The sequence below is a fragment of the Loxodonta africana genome, chromosome 20 (genome assembly GCF_030014295.1).
Source record: "Loxodonta africana isolate mLoxAfr1 chromosome 20, mLoxAfr1.hap2, whole genome shotgun sequence".
Classification (NCBI taxonomy): Eukaryota; Metazoa; Chordata; class Mammalia; order Proboscidea; family Elephantidae; genus Loxodonta; species Loxodonta africana.
Window position 1 is genome coordinate 65,691,538 of NC_087361.1, and position 17,884 is coordinate 65,709,421.

The 17,884-nt window shown below is 48.4% G+C and overlaps 1 protein-coding gene across 3 annotated transcripts in view; it reads left to right on the top strand.

Annotated features, from left to right (window-relative positions):
• PLXNA2 (plexin A2) overlaps positions 1-17,884 on the top strand; it is a 262,967-nt gene that overhangs the window by 171,963 nt on the left and 73,120 nt on the right. For all 3 annotated transcript variants that reach the window (XM_064273250.1, XM_064273249.1, XM_064273251.1), the window contains exons 9-12: positions 1,153-1,267; positions 12,218-12,418; positions 14,177-14,273; positions 17,445-17,635. In XM_064273250.1, the coding sequence (XP_064129320.1) occupies positions 1,153-1,267; positions 12,218-12,418; positions 14,177-14,273; positions 17,445-17,635 (604 nt within the window). The remainder of the gene's footprint in view (positions 1-1,152; positions 1,268-12,217; positions 12,419-14,176; positions 14,274-17,444; positions 17,636-17,884) is intronic.

Below are 17,884 nucleotides of genomic sequence, written 5' to 3' on the forward strand. Positions count from 1 at the left end.
ACTACAGCATATTAGCCAATGACCCCTGGATCCAGGCCAAAGAATCGCAACAGCAGCCACTCAAATTTAATCAGAACCCCACTAAGTGGTGCCAGATTGTAAACCCAGCCCCGGTTTCATCCAGATTGATCTAGTTGTGAAAGGCTAGACTAGAGGAGCTGTCCAGGAAAAGGAGCACCAACCCCATCTACAAAACCCCTCTCAATTATAACGGTCTGATCTCACACAGAGAGGCGAAATAATATACACAGTCCCAGGTGAAACTGGAGGGAGAGAGCTGCACACTCTGGCGAGAAAGCACAGCAAGGCCGGTGCCAAACGCATATCCTATAGCTGCATGCCTGGCTACTTAGAGAGTTGGACAACAGTTCCTATGTAGTGCTCTGACTCCCCCAAAGCCCAATGACACAGGTGACATGAACCAGTCATTAAAAGTCAAATGTTATTTAAGAGCTTGAAATAATAGGTAATTTACGTGCTTGAAAATAATATTCACATTTAGCATTGCACTTTTCAAAGCCATTTCCTATATATTGCCTTGTTTGACACTAAACAGCCCTGTGAAGTAGACAGGAATGTTGTATTAACCCTGTCCAACAGAAAGAGAAACTCCAATTCAGAGAGTGAAGTGACTTACTCAGGGTGACCCCAGTGGCAGAGGCAGAGCCAAGATTGGAATTAGATCTGCCCCGGATTCCTATGCCTGTGTGTTTTGGATTCTGTTTTATAGGTAGTGGTATGCTGATAAATGTTTAACTACCAGCTCTGAGGGGAGAAAATGGTTTGTAGGATTTGCCAATTTCTATGGTATAAATACTCCCACCATGGTCAATTTCAAGCTACCGATGTGATCTCAACCAGCTTGCCAAATTCCTGAAAACATAATAATCGGCTCTCAGGAGCTGCTAACAGGCCAGCGCCAGCACACCATAGCTTTATGAATTTCTTTATTCTCACTCTGGTTGATTTTCTTTCTAATTTTCTGGTCCCATGAATATCTTGGATGGAGAATCCACAATTCTCTGACCTCCCGAGGGTGAGGCTGGGATTTCAAGACAGCAGCTTTCTGTCATGACACCTAGATGGTCTGACCTGCCCTTACCTCCCCTCTCTGCTCCCTTCTTGTTGTCTCTTACTGTCCCCTCCTTGCAGGTGCCTGTCCTGTGTGAACAGCGCCTTCCGTTGCCATTGGTGCAAGTACCGCAACCTCTGCACTCATGACCCCACCACCTGTTCTTTCCAGGAGGGCCGCATCAATGTTTCAGAGGTAAGCAGCGCTCTAACTGCTATGGCAGTGTTCCCAGGGACTCTGAATGGCCCTTCCCTTCTCAGATGGCTGGTCTAGGGGCATGGCTGTCTTCTCATCCTGGCTCGTCTTGGTCCTCTTGCCAGAGACTACATGGTCAAAGCTCTGTTATCATCAAGCTTTAACAAGTGGCAGCAAATGACCCCAGAGGCAAAGAAGAGTGCTGTCCCTCCTAGCCTCCTAAGAACTCTATACATTGAAAAGCTTGAAGGGAACTGGGCGTTGAGGCTGAAGCTTAGAGGAAACACATCCAGCCAAACAGACCACATGGCCTAGGAGGGTGCAGTCAACGGCATTTAGTCCTTGAGTTGAGGCTTTGCTTGGCTGTGCATGGTCTAGTTCAATAGGACATTCGCTCTCAACCATTCCGTCATGCCAGCCTCTCCTCCAGCTCTTAAATTCAATGATTCTTTGACTCTGATGTGTGCCTGGGTGGGTGGCCTTATAGAAAGAGAAATTCAGGTAGTGACAAGAACTAGGCCTTGCTAAAAGTCTCATTTTGTTATAAAGTTGCTGCTCCATCCCTAAATCCTGACCCACCTTTCTTATCAATGCAATGAAGTATCAAACTAATTCTCTTTCCAGTGAATATTCCATTGATTGATTTGAGGTCAATGTTGACTTTACTACATAACCACACCTTGCCTCAGGACAGTGAAACCGGCCTGGTCAGTTTCTCCTTCTTGTGTCTAATGCTTTTCACACTCTGGAGGGTCTGGTGGAGTCTGAACAACTTTGGGACATTATGTGCTCATACAAATGCACATGTGCATACACACACGTGTCCCTCATGCTCCACCGTTTAGAAAAATCCACAAATGGGAATAAGTGACATTGTAACATTTTTTTTGTAGCCTTGGAGGAAACCCTGATGGTGTCGTGGTTAAGAGCTACGGCTGCTAACCAAGACGTCAGCAGTTTGAGTCCACCAGGCAGTCCTTGGAAACTCTATGCGGCAGTTCTACTCTGTCCTATAGGGTCTCTATGAGTCAGAATCAACTCAATGGCGATGGGTGGTATAGGCTTAGAAGTACAGCCAGAATGCTCCTTGGAAGCCAGGATGGCAAGACTTCATCTCATATAACTTTGGATGTGTTATCAGGAGGGATCTGTCCATAGAGAAGGATATCATACTTGGTAAAGTAGAGGGTCAGCGAAAAAGAGGAAGACCCTCAGTGAGATGGATTGACACAGTGGCTGCAACAATGAGCTCAAACATAGCAATGATTGTGAGGAAGGCGCAGGACCAGGTAGTGTTTAGTTCTGTTGTACATAGGGTTGCTATGAGTCGGAACTGACTCCCAGCACCTAACAACAACAACATAGCATTTCAAAGAGCCCTGATGGCACAGTGGTTAAGTGCTCAGCTGCTAACCAAAAAGGTTGGCAGTTTGAACCTACCAGTGGTTCTTCAGGAGAAAAGACCTGGTGGTCTGCTCTTGTTAAGATTTCTGACTAGGAAACCATATGGGGCAGTTCTACTCTATCCTATAGGGTCACATGAGTAGGAATCAACTTGACGGCACACAACAACAACATAGCCTTTCTATGTCGGGGCAGTGGTGGTTCAGTGGTAGAATTCTTGCCTTCCATGTGGGAGACCTGGGTTCAATTCCCAGCCAATGGACCTTATGCACAGCCACTCTCCATCAGTCAGTGGAAACTTGCATGTTGCTAAAATGCTGAACAGATTGCAGTAGAGCTTCCAAACTAAGACTGACTATGAAGAAAGGCCTGATGCTCTGCTTCTGAAAATCAGCCAATTAAAACCTTATGGGTCACAATGGTCTGATCCACAACCAATCATAGCAACGGCACAGGACCAGGCAGCATTTCATTCTGTTGTACGTGGAGCAGCCATGAGCAGGGGCCAACCTGACAGCAGCTAACCACAGCATGGCCTTTCCACACATATCTTCCCCCTGCACTAGACTGTTAGCTCCTTGAAGGTAAGGGCTACGTCTTATTCATCTTCAAATCCTCAGTGTCTTATTCAGTAAATGTTTGTAGAATGCATGCATGAAAGAATTGATGAACAAATGACCACTTTACCCAAATTCCATTGAGGAAGAGAGTTCCTTGAGTCTACTTATCTACAATTTCAAGAAACGGAGATTCCTATTTCTCCTAATCTTGATAGCAGTGCTGGTTGCTTCCATGGATAAACATGAGAAAGAAGCCCCTGAAAGGTTTTCCCAAAACATACTGCTATGGATATAATCATGTCCCCCTAAAATATGTGTTAGAATCTTTACTCTGTGCATGTGGATGAAGCCTTGATGGTGCAATGGTTAAGTGCTCCGCTGCTTACCAAAAGGTTGGTGGTTCGAAGCCACCAGTTGCTCCATAGGAGAAAGATGTTGTCACATAAAGATTACAGCCTTGGAAACCCTATGTGGCAGCTCTACTCTGTCCTATAGGGTCTGCTATGAGTAGGAATCAACTCCATGGCAATAGGCTTGGTTTATACTTGTGGATATAATTCCATTTAGGAATAGGGTTTTCTGTGTTGTGTTAATGAGACCATATCAGTTTAAGGTGTGTCTTCAACCAATCACTTTTAAGATATCAAAGGAGTAGATTAGGCACAAAAGCAAACAAGAATAGATGAGGAAAGATAGATGCCAGCCACGTGAAGAAAGCCAAGGAACCTAGGAATGGTGTTGGTTTTGGGTGCCCTCAAGTCACAAACCATGTGACAGAGTACAACTGTCCCATAGGGTCTTCCTGGCTGTAATCTTTACAGGAGCAAATCACCAGGTCTTTCTCCTACATTGCTGCTGGGTGGGTTTGAACCACCACCCTTTCAGTTAGCAGTCAAGTACTTAACCATTGCACCACCAGGTCTCCTTAACAGAGAAATAGAAGCTGAAAAGAGACAAGGACCTTCCCCCAGGGCCAACAGAGAGAGAAAGCCTTCCCCTAGAGCTGGAGCTCTGAATTCAGACTTCCAGCCTTCTAAACTGTGAGAAAATAAATTTCTGTTAAAGCCACCCACTTGTGGTATTTCCATTATAGCAGCACTGAGAAACTAAAACACACACCTGTGGCCTTGAACTCTTCTTAATTTCTGAAACAACATGTGTTATCATCAGCCAGGAAAATGGAATTTGCTTGTGTTGAAAAGGAGAAACATAGCTCATCGATTTTCCCCACGGTGACATTGAGACAGACCCCTGCACAGGGGCCTTGGTGTGGCTGAACCAGCATCTAGTGCCCTGGGAACCTTTCAGGAAAGGCTGTACTCCGGCCAGTTGGTATGCTTTGATTCAGCTGGCCTAAAAGCACCCGACTGGTACTAGTGGACGCTGGAAGTTAATCCCAGCCCTGAGATCCTGTGAGAATATGAAACTGCCTTTAGGCTGTCTTCTTACTTAGAGAAAAAGGGCCCAAGAGCAGAAGGTATGGGGTGGGGGATGGATAACAGTACAGGAGCCAATAGAAGAATGGCTAAAGGAGGCCTGTTGGCCAGAAAGAGCAAAAGCCACAGGCGTGTCCTGGTCAGAGGCAGGGACAGGCAGTGAATGATCATGATAAACAGCCTCAGAAACCAGCTTTCACATCGGCTACTTGTAAACTCATAACCAACCAACCCATCCACCCACCCACCCAACCAACCAACCAACCAACCAGTTGCCGTGGAGTGTGTTTCCACTCACATCAACCCCACGTGCTACAGAGCAGAACTGACTTTTCAGAAGCAAATTGCCAGACTTTCTTCCAGGGTACATCTGGGTGGCTTCAAACCACCAACCTTTCGGGTAGTAGCCAAGTGCTTAACCTTTTGTGCCACCAGGGACCTTCTAAACTCCTAAATTCCTTAATAAAATAAATCCAGGAAGACCCCAGAACACAAACAAAAACCAAACTAAACCCATTGCCATTGAGTCGATTCCAGCTCATAGCGACCCTGTAGGACAGAGTAGAACTGCCCCATAGGGCTTCCAAGGCTGTCAATCTTTGCACAAGCGGACTGCCACACCTTTCTCCCAAGGAGCAGCTGGTGGATTTAAGCCACCAACCCTTCTATTAGCAGCTGAGTGCTTTAATCACTGTGCTACCAGGGCTCCCAGGACACAAAAGGGAGGGTGAAATGTAGATCTAGACAAGAAGGAGCACCTTCTTCACTTCTTCTAGGGGCCCCCCTCCAGCAAAGGGAAACCAGAAGCCAAACACAAAAAACGACCTGCAGCTGGGGGGCAGGTTGTGGGTAACGAGTGTAAAATGCTGCATGTGTAATAAAAAATAAAAACAAATCCATCGTCATTCAGCTGTGTCCGACTTGTGGTAACAGAGTAGGACTGTTCCGTAGGGCTTTCTCAGCTGTAACCCTTACAAAAGCAGATTGCGAGACCTTTCTTCCACACCTCTGCTGGTGGGTTTGAACCACTAAGATTAGGTTGGTAGTTAAGTGCAAACCATTGCTGCAACCCAGGATTAAATTAATGCCGAAAGAGCCTTGGGCACAAGCCAAGAGGCTTCCCATTGTCTCATTCTATTTTCTGTCCTTCATGTCTGTTCCTTTGGGTTGGAGAGGAGCAGTCCCCTCTGTGCCCGTATCTCCCTGGCTCGCCTGAGTGGGACAGTGTGGACTGTTGCTCATGTACAGCTTGGATGCCTTGGCACCTGGCACAGCCCCAGGGTTGGCTCCCTGGAGGGCCGTGAGAACACCCCAAACTCCATCCAGCTCCTGCCTTTGCTTAGGAAAGGACATAGGGTGTAGGCTCCCAGCGAGGTTGCTACAAAATCCTCCTTCAGCTCTCAGTCAGCCTGTCACACACATCCCTTCCCAGCAAATAGCTTTTTTTTTTTTTTTTTTGTCCAAAGCACTGCTTTCAGGGAACCTTAATCCTGAACATTTGGGGAACCGCAAAAGTTAAGTACCCACCCTGGGTGAGGTGTCCTCACTCTGTCAGGAGTTCTGTCTGACTCTTCAGGCTCGTCAAGAACTGAGACTCTCTCAGTTCCCCCTTTGGGATTCGTAGACTAGCTCTATGCTCTCAGTAAGACCTTCCTTGAGTCAAAATTTTCATCTGCCCACCTCCAGGAAACAATGTATAACAGATTGTTGTTGTTCGTTGCCACTAAGTCAGTTTGCTGTTGTTCCTTACCACTGAGTTGGCTTAGTGGCAACTTTGTGTATGAAGAATGAAAAGTTCCCAGGTCCAGCACCATCTTCATGGTCTTTGGTATGTTTGAATCCATTGTTGTAGCTATCATGTCAATCTATCTCATTGAGGGTTTCCCTTGTTTTCACTGACCCTCTACCAAAAATGATGTCCTTTTCTGAGGATTGGTCTGTCTTGATAACATGTCCAAAGTAAGCAAGATGAAGTTTCACTGACCTATGTAACTGACCAGCTCCGTTGATTAACATTGCAAGGTTAATATATTACACAGCTGTAATTCTTTCACATGTGGCAAGGGTTCTCAAAGTGTCCCAGGTACCAAGAGCATCAGCATCATCTGGGAACTTGTTAGAAATTCAAATGCATGGGCTGCATCCCAGATTAGGCCAGAAATTGAGAACCACTGACATACTGCATCTCAATTGATTCTCACGACAGCCCTGCGGCCTCAGATACTTCACATTGGACATATGTAGTAACCAGGATGCTAAAAATTTATGTTTTTGCCTGAGGCTACAAAGAATTGAGGCATCCAGAAAAGCCTAGTACCGTATGCTTTCTACAGAAAATCAGGACTAGTTAGTACGTGTGTCTCCATGGCCACAGCCACGCTTTCAAACCTGACTTCAGTCTGCCCCTGTGCTGGCGGCAATGGAGGTTCAGGGAACAGGTAGGGTGTGGACAGCCAGCACAAATTCATGTCAGCAGACGGAGAAACTGCCCATAGAAGATGGGTCAGCAGTGCCATTTCCAGATTAAAAGCCCATAAGGTAAATGTGCCCACATCTTCAGGAAAGCAGAGCTGCTATGCTAGAGTGAATGCAATGGAAAAAATTTACTGAGTATTTATTATAGATGCAGACGTCCCTGGGTGGCACAAATGGTTTGCACTTGACTACTAACCTAATGGTGGTTCAGACCCACCCAGCAGAGCTGTGGAAGAAAGGCCTGGCAATCTGCTTTTGTAAGGATTAAAGCCAAGAAAACCATATGGAACAGTTCTACTGTGTAACATATGGGGTCACCATGAGACAGAGTCAACTGCATGACAATGGATTTGTTTTTTGTTCTTTTTGTGGGGGTGGGGGTTATGATACATGCAGCATTTTAAATATATTATCTCATTTAATCATAGCAACTACTCTATGAAGTGAATTCTATTACAGATTAATAAACTGAGGCATAGAGAGTTAAGCAATTTTGATAATCTAACAAAAGAAGTTGGGATTCAGAGTCAGTTTCCCAAGCTGGGCCTGACTAAGTTAGAGCCCTGGATTCTGCATTCACACACTCACGTAAGCACACACATGCCAGATGTGCAGTAATGATATTAACAACAATGGCTAATCCAGCTTATTGCCACTTAAACAACACTCCTCCATACCCCTCTCACTCAGTCTAAGGTTGTCAGGTATCGTTGGCACCCCTTGGTACGGGAGGAAATTGAATTACAGTCAGCCTTCTCTTGAGCTGTTTTAAGGTAACGAGTCAGACCTTTGCACTGCCCAGAGTGTACCAGATCTCAGAGGCGGGGGCAAGAATCTCTGCCTCCCTGGGCCGGATCAGGCTGTGACATGGTGTTAGCAAGCAGGTGTGCGCAGGAGTGTGTATGGCTTTCAGCTTTAAAAGCTCATCTCCCTCCATGGCTAAACCATGCCTAGTGAGATATAGGTACATAAATATCTTCTTTACACCCTGTCCCAGGGGAAAGATAGAACCAAATAAATCCGATTAGTTCCCAGGATGCTGGCTGCTTTCTCTCTTTGAAGTCCAGTGGGTGAAGATAATGCCATTTCCACATGGGAGAAGTCATTTCAAAGGGCTGAAGAGTCCCCGGCGCAGAATACTGGCCGAGCACAGCTGAACAGAGTGGGCACTGGGGCCCAGGACTCCTAAGGCTCCGAGGCCAGGCTCCCTGCCCCCTGTAGCCATGTCACCTCCTTTCCAGCTCTCCCACCCTGGGGCATTCCCAGACAGGACATCTACTCATCTTGATTCCACTAAGATTGCTGCTCATGAGGTGATCCTGGTTGCCAGTGGCCTGGAGGCCAAGGGAAGAATCAGATGACCTAAGAGATTCTTCCTAATCAGAAGGCTATAAGGATCAGCAGCAGTAATGAGTGTTTTAAGGATGTTAAAAGCAGCCTTAACATTCTGCAAGGAAATGTGCATTACAGTTTTTTGCTTTCTTGCTACTAGGACAGGAACTGAATGTATGTGTGCTTGCCCATGTGTGCCCATGAGTGTGTGTGTGCGTGTGTGTTTACTCACAGAAGCAAACAGGCTGAAAGTGGACTCATTGTACCCTGATGAAGCCAGTCACTTTCGGCAAGCCTCAGAGGTACTGAAACTCCAACAACTTGGCAGTGTTTTGGGCTGGCACCTCTCCTGCACCTGCCTTCAGCACCGCTCCCCTCACCCCCGCCATTTCTACCCAGGACCCTGCCCCTAATTAGTGCATTCATCAGAACCGTCTCACAACCCAGAGGGTCCGTGGCTTCCCCTGTTTCCCAAGGAGAGTGTGTACCTAGGGCACCAGCTTTTCTTTCCTTTGCCGGAGAGACTGGAGGGGAAAACCCTATTCTGCCTGGCTGAGAGGAGCAGCCAGATAAACACAAAGGCATAAGAAAGACATCCTTTTCTACTGGGGCAAGCTGGGGACCTGTGTGAGCATTTGGGGAGACTTTAATCACTGTCTTTAAATGCAGTTCCAAATTGTCTGAGTCAGCAGTCTGTGGGAAATTTTCCTAAAATTCTACAATCTCTTTTAAAAAAAAAAACTCATAAGAGTATTCATAAAATCTACTCATGATCCTCTAAGCCTCTAGGCTGGACTGGAGCAAAAAAAGAAAAAGATGAGGATAGATATGTATATGTAGTCAAAGTTAAAAGGATTGCACACATTACTTCCAAAAACCACATCTTTAAGACCCTGCTACTGAAATTTGAATTTGTTCTCTGAACTCATTAGAGCTAAAAAAAAAAAGAAAAAAAAGCAACTGGTCATCGTTTACTGGCTATTAACTGACTGAGAGTCTGAAAATCTCTCTCTCACACACACATACACACACACACACATCCCACTATACCTCAGCCTTATTTTTAGTCTAAATTAAAATTCTAGTTTATTAGACGCAGGGATTTTTCTAGTCACTAACAGGAAGTGGTATCTCCTTTTCCATAGGATGTCTGGATTTCCCTAAAGGGGTGTGGTGTTTGTTTTTTGTTTTGTTTTGCTTGGCTGTGAATATGTGAAAGCCTCTGTCAGGAGTGCCCACAGGGAACGAAAGTAAAGGTGCACTAAAGAGCAAGTTTAGGAGTCGGCAGCTTGAGTGGCTGGCTCCTGGACAGGGACCCATGTGTTCTGGGGTTCCTCCTGACACTGTCTCTGGTGCAAGCCCTGCCTGGCTTGGTGCCTTCACACACAGCTGGCCCACAGGCAGAGGGATGGCATCAGTGGCCCCAAAGGTCCATCTAGACCCTCCTAGGAAATTTCTCCTGGAACCAATTTTTCATGAATCCACAGGATCCTTAATAGATAGGGACATGCCAATTTAGTAATCCTGCAACTCCAGAAACAATGATCATGTCCAGCTCCAGCTGGTGGGAATCAAACTTCTTCTCTAGTCTCGGGATGTCCAGAGGGTGGGGATTGATGGTCATCTCTGAAGAATCTAGAAAGTTGGAGCTAGCAGGAAACTTAGAGCTATTTTAGACTGTTGTTTTATTTTCTTATTTTCTATTTTCCCTCCGCAAACAATGACCAAGTATCCCCTGCCTGCATGACACTGGGCTAAAGGCTAAGGACATGGGGAAGAATAACATATAACCTAACCTGCAAGGAGCCCTGGAGAAGCGAGTCAACAAGAAACTGCAGTTCTGTGGACTAAGTGTGATCATGGCACAATGTGTAAAACCCACCCTGAGGGTAAGGGCAGGGGGAGAAGGGGTCAGAGAAGGCTTTCCAGCAAGGCACCACTGAGCCGAGTTTTGAAGGCTGATTCAGAGGTTGAGACAGGGCAGGGGCCAGGAGGAAGAGAGGGGGCAGGAGGTAGAGAAGAGTGCTTCTGGCAGGGGGAACAGCATGTTCTAAGGACCCACTTGCCTGCTGCTGTGGAGTTGACTCTGACTCATGGTGATCCCTGTGTCATAGGAGAACTGTGCTCTGTAGAGTTTTCAGGGGCTGACTTTTCAGAAGTAGATCTCCAGGCCTTTCTTCCAAGGCATCTCTGGGTGGACTCAAACTGCCAACCTTTCAGTTAGCAGCGGAGTGCATTAACAATTTGAACCACCTAGGGACTCAAGCAAGGGAGACGGCACCTCAGAACGAAGCATAAATTCAGTATGGCTGGACAATGAGGTGCGAGAACATGGGTTCAGAGGCAGGCAGGAGTCAGATCGTGAAGACCTTGCAACTGAGGCCAAGAGAAGAGAAGCGAGTGTGTAAGGCCATCTTGTGAGGAAGAGGCCTACAGACTGCTCCATCGCTTAGCACTGCCTGTGTTTCACAAGTTTTCTTAACAGGGGCTGCCTCTGACATTAAACCCAAAAAATCAAACCCATTGCCATCAAGTCAATTCTGACTCATAGCAACCTTATAGAACAGAGTAGAACTGCTCCATAAGGTTTCCAATGAGCTGCTGGTGGATTTGAACTGCCGACTTTTTGGTTAGCAGCCGTAGTTCTTAACCGCTGCACCACGAGGGCCTCCAGCATTAAAAAAAAAAAAAAAAAAAAATTTTTTTTTTCCCCCCCAGCATTAGGAGGATAAAATTTTTTAATTCCTTGCAGGAAGTAGCAATCAGGCCCTAAATGCTGTCAGCACCTTCTGCTTGCATTGAAGCAGGATCTACACCACTTATTCCCAGATACCCTCTCTGAGAACCACTGCCCAGGCACAGGAGGAGAGGGGAAAGAAGAGTCTCCTGTAAGAATTTCCCTGGAGATAGGAAACCGTTCCATGTGGAGGTGGTTTCCACGTCCTCACTGCTGGGGCCACCAGGCTTGGTCCTCCTAGGGGAGCGGGAAAAAACAGGCAATAGCCAATAGCAGGGATTGGAGCTGTGGGAGGTGGTGGTTTGACTTCGGTAGAGAGCAGCATCTAGGAATAGAACTGAGTAAAATCAATCTTTCTCTCTTTCTCTCTCTCGGTCCTTCTGATAGCCCCTCCCTACCAAGACTTTCTTTTGGGGCTTTTTGTTTCCCAAAGCAACATGGTGTTCATGCAGGGCCTGGTAATGAAATGAGATAAAAAGGCAGAGCAAGTGTTTAGAGCATTGCTGGGACGGCTTGATCAACCTCCTGGAAAGCCCCACACAGTTGGAGCTGGGAAGCTGACGCTGCCGATAACAGGACGCTTCTGGCATTGGACAATGCAAGGGGCAGAGTAGCTGGAGCTGGATAACGAGATGCAACCGAGGGGTGGGGGCTCCAGGGTTGGGGACAGTGACACATGGAGACTCTTTTATCCTGTGTCTCAGAGGATAAAAATCCGCAGCCTGCCACACCGGTGCTTTAAAATGAAACCCTAAACTGTAGCATGCAGGCCAGATACAACACAACTCTGGGATGGTGATGACAATATCCAAGCCCGGGAGCTAAGAGATAGATCTCATTTCCTTGGCTGACTCCATGTGGCCCTTAAATCCGGTAATGTCCTTCTCATGGTCAGCCCATCCAGACACAAGAGGGCCTGGCCTTGCATCCGGGTCCAGCCCATGCACTAAGGTGAGTGGGAAGGTATGACCCAAGGACAGATAGAGCCTCTCTGCTTGCTCCCCAGGACTGTCCCCAGCTAGTGCCCACGGAGGAGATCCTGATACCCGTCGGGGAGGTAAAGCCAATCACTCTTAAGGCCCGAAACCTACCGCAGCCTCAGTCCGGCCAGCGAGGCTATGAGTGCGTCCTCAACATCCAAGGGGCCATCTACCGTGTCCCTGCCCTGCGCTTCAACAGCTCCAGCGTCCAGTGCCAGAACAGCTCGGTAAGAGGGCTCAGACCCTGCCTGGAGCAGGGCTTTCCTCACATCCATGGCAACGCCTAGACCTCAGCCTGCCCTGCCCAAGCTTTGAGAACTTTCTGGAGCCACAGGCTGACCCCAAATCCCCAGGGACAACAGAGTGTGCAAGCACCCCAGAGCCCTCAGCCAGAGCAGAGAGGGTTAATGTTGTCAGAGGGGACCAAGTGCTATGAGGACTCTCACAGCAGAAATTAAGAGCTTCGTGTCCTTCCCTGAAGTTTAAATAGCAGCCAGAGAGTCAACTTTACCCCAAATCCTGTCATCATTCAGGGTGTGACTAACCTGGAAGGTGCTGCCCAGGAGGAACACAGAGAAGAGACAAGCTGGAAGCAGGACAGGATGAGGTGGGGTGGGAGGGCAGAGAAAGAGGAAGCAGAGGATTTCAGGAGTAGCGAGGGTTAAACCGATCCTCAATGCCAGACAGAAAGCCATGAGGTGTTTAATTATAATACTAGCCCAGAGAAGATCTTTTTATCTGCCAACTCCCTGTCTCTGACTGTGGGGGGTCAGCTCAGAGATGTGGGGGTGGGGGGGTGGGTGACGTGACAAAGGTGTTGAGGGAAGCTAATTCGCCTGGGAGAGATAAAGAGAATCTGGGCCTCTTATCAGGGAGCTGTCAGATTCCCGGGTCACAGGCGCTTGATAGAATTTGTAATCAGTGGAAGGCTGCCAAGCACAAGGGGAAGGCGGGATGAGAAAGGACCGGAACACAACAAAGGGAGGAAAGACAGCAGGAAGGGCTGGGGGCAAGAGCACTGATGGTGACATGCCCTCAAGAGCCCAGTGGCCAGGGCTGGGCCAGTCTCCACAGAGAAGATCCCCAGGGGTCTCCTTCACAGAGGTGCAGGGGGCTAGATCACTGAGAGGGGCCATTTCTGAAGTATGTGAAAGGCTTAAAAGCCCTTGATGGGACCGGCGTGACAGAGAAAGTTGACTCTCAGCCACAGCTGGAGCCCTTTCACGGTAGGACTGATCAGATCTTTGCCCAGAAAGCTGTGGGCACTTTCCCAAGTGGACTGTTGACCAAAGTCAGGTTCATGTGCAGAGAGACAGAGGCCCACCGCAGGGCCCAGCTAACAACCGTTCAGCTGCTGTTTGTTACACACAGGCTCTGCTCAAGGCTCTGTGGGGCTCACAGAGCAGAAAAGGGGCACCAGCCTTGCCTCCAGAAACATACAGGCCTTCTGCAAGCAGCTCATGGGAAGTGCCGCATCACAGGCAGAAAATGGTGACACAGAGGACAGAGAGGCTGAGGGATGTTTGGCAGGGAGGTCAGAGAAGACACCTGGGGAAGGCAGATCTGAGCTGAACGGGAAGAATGTGGATGGGTTAAAACATGGAAGTTGTAGTGAGAGGGAAGCATTCCTTGTGAGACGTGAACTGAACAGAGAGGCACAGAGGACCTTAGTAGGCATGTTTGGACAGACAGGTAGATTTCCAGGGTAATAGATGAGAAGGCTGGAGAAGTCGGTTTGAATTAGATTATGGAAGGCCCTGAGTGTCAAGCTCAGGGACACGGGCTGGCTCCTGGTGACGTTAGTGACTGGGAGTCAGAGGATGAGGACCAGAGGGATAACTTGAGCAGCATGGGGTTCCCCAGATTCTTCCCTGCTCCCTTCTTGGCCCAGTTCTGCTGTGATCCCAGCCCCTGAGATGCCAGCAGCATCCCTGACCCCCAGGAGAGAGCCTCCCCGTCATGTGTGTCTGCCCCTCTCTCTGTAGTACCAGTACGACGGGATGGACATCAGCAGCCTGGCCGTGGACTTTGCCGTGGTGTGGAATGGCAATTTCATCATCGACAACCCTCAGGACCTGAAAGGTAAGTGGCAACTTCCAGGTGCAGTTTTGATCTTTTCTTGACCCTGGGAAGGACCAGAGCTGGAGGCATCAGAGCTGGCGGCCGCTGTGCCATGAATAATACACTCCCTCTGTCAGCAGAACTTTTCAGAGGCTCCTAAAGCAACATTTGGAGCCATCAAAGAAGCCCTGTTGGGAGCCCTGTTTTATTACAGCCAGAGCATCCGCCAGGTGGCTGCTGGCTCATCCACCTTATTCTTTGGCTCTCAGAAGCTTTGAAGTATCTGTGGAACCTGACCTCCCTGGAAATGGAGATTCTGTTTCCAGTCAGGCTCTTGTTCTCCTGTCCTTGGCCCTGGTCACTGCACAGAGAAGGTTCATGACGCTGCTCTCCTGGTCCTGAGGTGGGGGGACCAGCCTGCCAATTCAGCTCACACCTGGAGCAGCGAAGCTCAGGAAGGGGACCCGGGCTGAAGCAGGAGGGGTTCTCCATGAGGGCTCTCTGCATTCATGGTCCTAGAAACAGGTTAGCTCCTCCTCCGCCTGGTAGGCTCTAACCGCAGAGCTGCAAACACTGAGACCCAGCCCCTGCTCTCAAGAATAATCAAAATAATTCAGATTTGACAAGCATTCACTGTGGGCTAGGCACTCACTAAGTGAGCTACTTGAAGGTATTTTACTTAATCATCACGACAGCTCTGAGAGCTATGTCCTGTTACTATGCTCACGTTATAGACAAAGAAACCGAGGCCTAAAGAGGTTAAGAAATGTGCCAAGAGTGAGAGTGAGAGATGGAGCAGGGCTTGAGCCAAGCCACCTGGTTTCAGAGCCTGTGCTCTTTTTTTTTTTTTCCTTTTTTTTATTCTTTAGATGAAGGTTTACAGAGCAAAGTAATTTCTCGTTAAACAATGAATACACATATTGTTTTGTGACATTGGTTGCCAACCCCACAACATGTCAACACTCTCCCCTTCTCGACCTTGGATTCCCCATTACCAGCTTTCCTGCCCCCTCCTGCCTACTAGTCCTTGCCCCTGGGCTGGTGTGCCCCTTTAGTCTCATTTTGTTTCTTGGGGCTGTCTAATGTTTGGCTGAAGGGTGAACCTCAGGAGTGACTTCTGAGCTAAAAGGGTGCGCAGGGACCATACTCCTGGGATTTCTCCAGTAGATCAGCAAGTCTGGTCTTTGTGTATGTATGTGTGTGTGTGTGAATTAGAATTTTGTTCTACATTTTTCTCCAGCTCTGTCCAGGACTCTCTATTGTGATCCCTGTCAGAGCAGTAGTGGTAGCTGGGTACCATCTAGTTTTGTTGGACTCAGTCTGGTGGAGGCTGTGGTGCTTGTGGTCCATTAGTCCTTTGGGCTAATCTTTCCCTTGTGTCTTTGATTTTCTTCGTTCTCCCTTGTCAGAGCCCATACTCTTAACCACATCACTGTACTGCTGCTCAGGCCACTATGAGATTTGAACCCCCTTCCCACAGCCTTAATCCCTAGCCCCATCCCACCCACCCTCACCCTGGTAAGAACTGTAGCTGACCACACATTTCAAGACGCTAGGGTTGTCACAAGCCTCTCCTTCAGCCTGAGGGTCACCCATGGGCACAGAGGGAGGGGCTAAGGCCACAGGAAGTCTGCCAGTCTGTCAGCATCTATGCGGCTGTGGCTCCGTGTCCCGGGACAGCTTCTAAAGTTGATGCTACTGAGCCTGGAAAAAACAAACTGAGCCAGCAAGATTTTTTTTTTTTTTTTCCTACCTCTCCTCATACCCAGGCCAGATTTCCTCACACTAAGAAAGGAGACATTTCCCCTGCTGAGGATCTGGGCTTAGTTCCCAGAGGTTCCCTTTGCACCTGGAGCTTAGAGAAAAACAGCTGCATCTGAGCTGTCACGTCAGAAACCTCACGGATGGCTTTTGACGGCTGTGAGAAGCTCCTTGAGTGCTTGAGCAGCGTTGTCTTCACATTTGTGTACCGGCCAGGGCCCGAATACCGTGGGCCGCATGCTCTGATGGATAGAGAGGGCCATGGCACGTAAGCACTCAGGTTCTAGAATCCAACAGGCCAGGCTTCCAGTCCTTGCTCATCCACTTACAACTGTGCTAACTGGCATGAAGTCACCTCTCTACACCCCAGTTTCCTTGTCTGTGAAACGGAGGGATGGATGCCCACCTCACAGGGTCGTCACGAGGATCAGATAAACGAATGCATGTGGACCATTTGGCACACACTGATAAATGTTCGGTGTGTCCGTGTTAATTTTAAGATTCCCAGCTTGCTGTCCTCTACGGTAAGGAGCCATAGATTTGAGGATGTTTAAGTATAGCCTCTAGAGTAGGACCGAAGGGTGTTTCACAGAGCAGAAGAAAAGGATAAATCCTATGGATAAATAAAAACCCAGCCTTCCCTGGGGCATGTACCTGGCCTCTTACAGAGGCACGCAGCTCAGTCCTGAAAACTTGTGTCTGCCGGACCACAAGAGTTGAGTGATGACTTTCTGAGCATTTTGCTTCTGGAGTCAGACCGCTTGGGACTCTGAGTTTAAACACAGTCAGGCAAGGAACTGAGCCCCAGGCTCGCAAACACAGCTCCACCATTGACTGGAGAGGGCTTTTAGTCAGTAAGAGCAAAGGCCAGGGTTTGCAGGCTCCAAATGTGACCTCTGAGCGGCCAGTCTATCCTCTGTGGAGACATACTCTGCATCCGTAGGGGCTGTGAACAGTACAGTGTCATCCTCTCTCCTTGTCAGCTCTGTCTCCGTCACTAACAGCTGCCTAACAATTCTATTAAGCGCAAGCTGACCCCTTTCCCAAAGACCAAAAAAAAAAAAAACCAGTTGGTATTGAGTCAGTTCTTACAACACACAATTATCAGTACCATTTTACAGATTAGGTAAACCAGGCTCAAGGAGGTGAATAATTTGTCATATTGCTAGGAAGTGGTGAGGCCACAATTAAAGCCCTGATCTGATTCAAATCTGATTCAACCTCCAGCCTGAACTCTTATATAATATTATTTTCTGTAGTGCCTTTAAACGACTGCCAAGAGGCTCATTGTATTAATTCCTCATTAATTATTCTTGCAATGATAGTGGTGATCCGTGGCATTATTCATGGATGGGGACAGTTTCCTGCAAGAAGAGGGTGAGTGGGGGCAGCCCTCCCTGATGCCGCCTGTGACTGCCCCTGTCTTTGCAGTCCACCTCTACAAGTGTGCAGCGCAGCGCCAGAGCTGCGGCCTCTGTCTGAAGGCCGACCACAAGTTTGAGTGCGGCTGGTGCAGTGGCGAGCACAGGTGCACCCTCCGCCAGCACTGTTCCAGCCCCTCCAGCCCCTGGCTCGACTGGTCCAGTCACAATGTCAAGTGCTCCAACCCCCAGATCACCGAGGTGAGTCATCTAAGACCCCAGAGCCAGAGGAGACAGCCGGGAGCTGGCCCGGGCGTTGGGAGAGGAGTGCCGTTGAGCCTTTGTGGGAGAATTTGGCATTGATGCATGTGACGTGAGGGTGTATAAAGGCTCTGTGTGTGTCTCAGTGGCCCGTGCATCCGTGTGCCCATGCATGTATGTGTGTGTGTCTGTGTGCACACGCATACCACGCAGGGACAGGGAGCAGCCCAGGCCCCTGCCAGCAGGCCA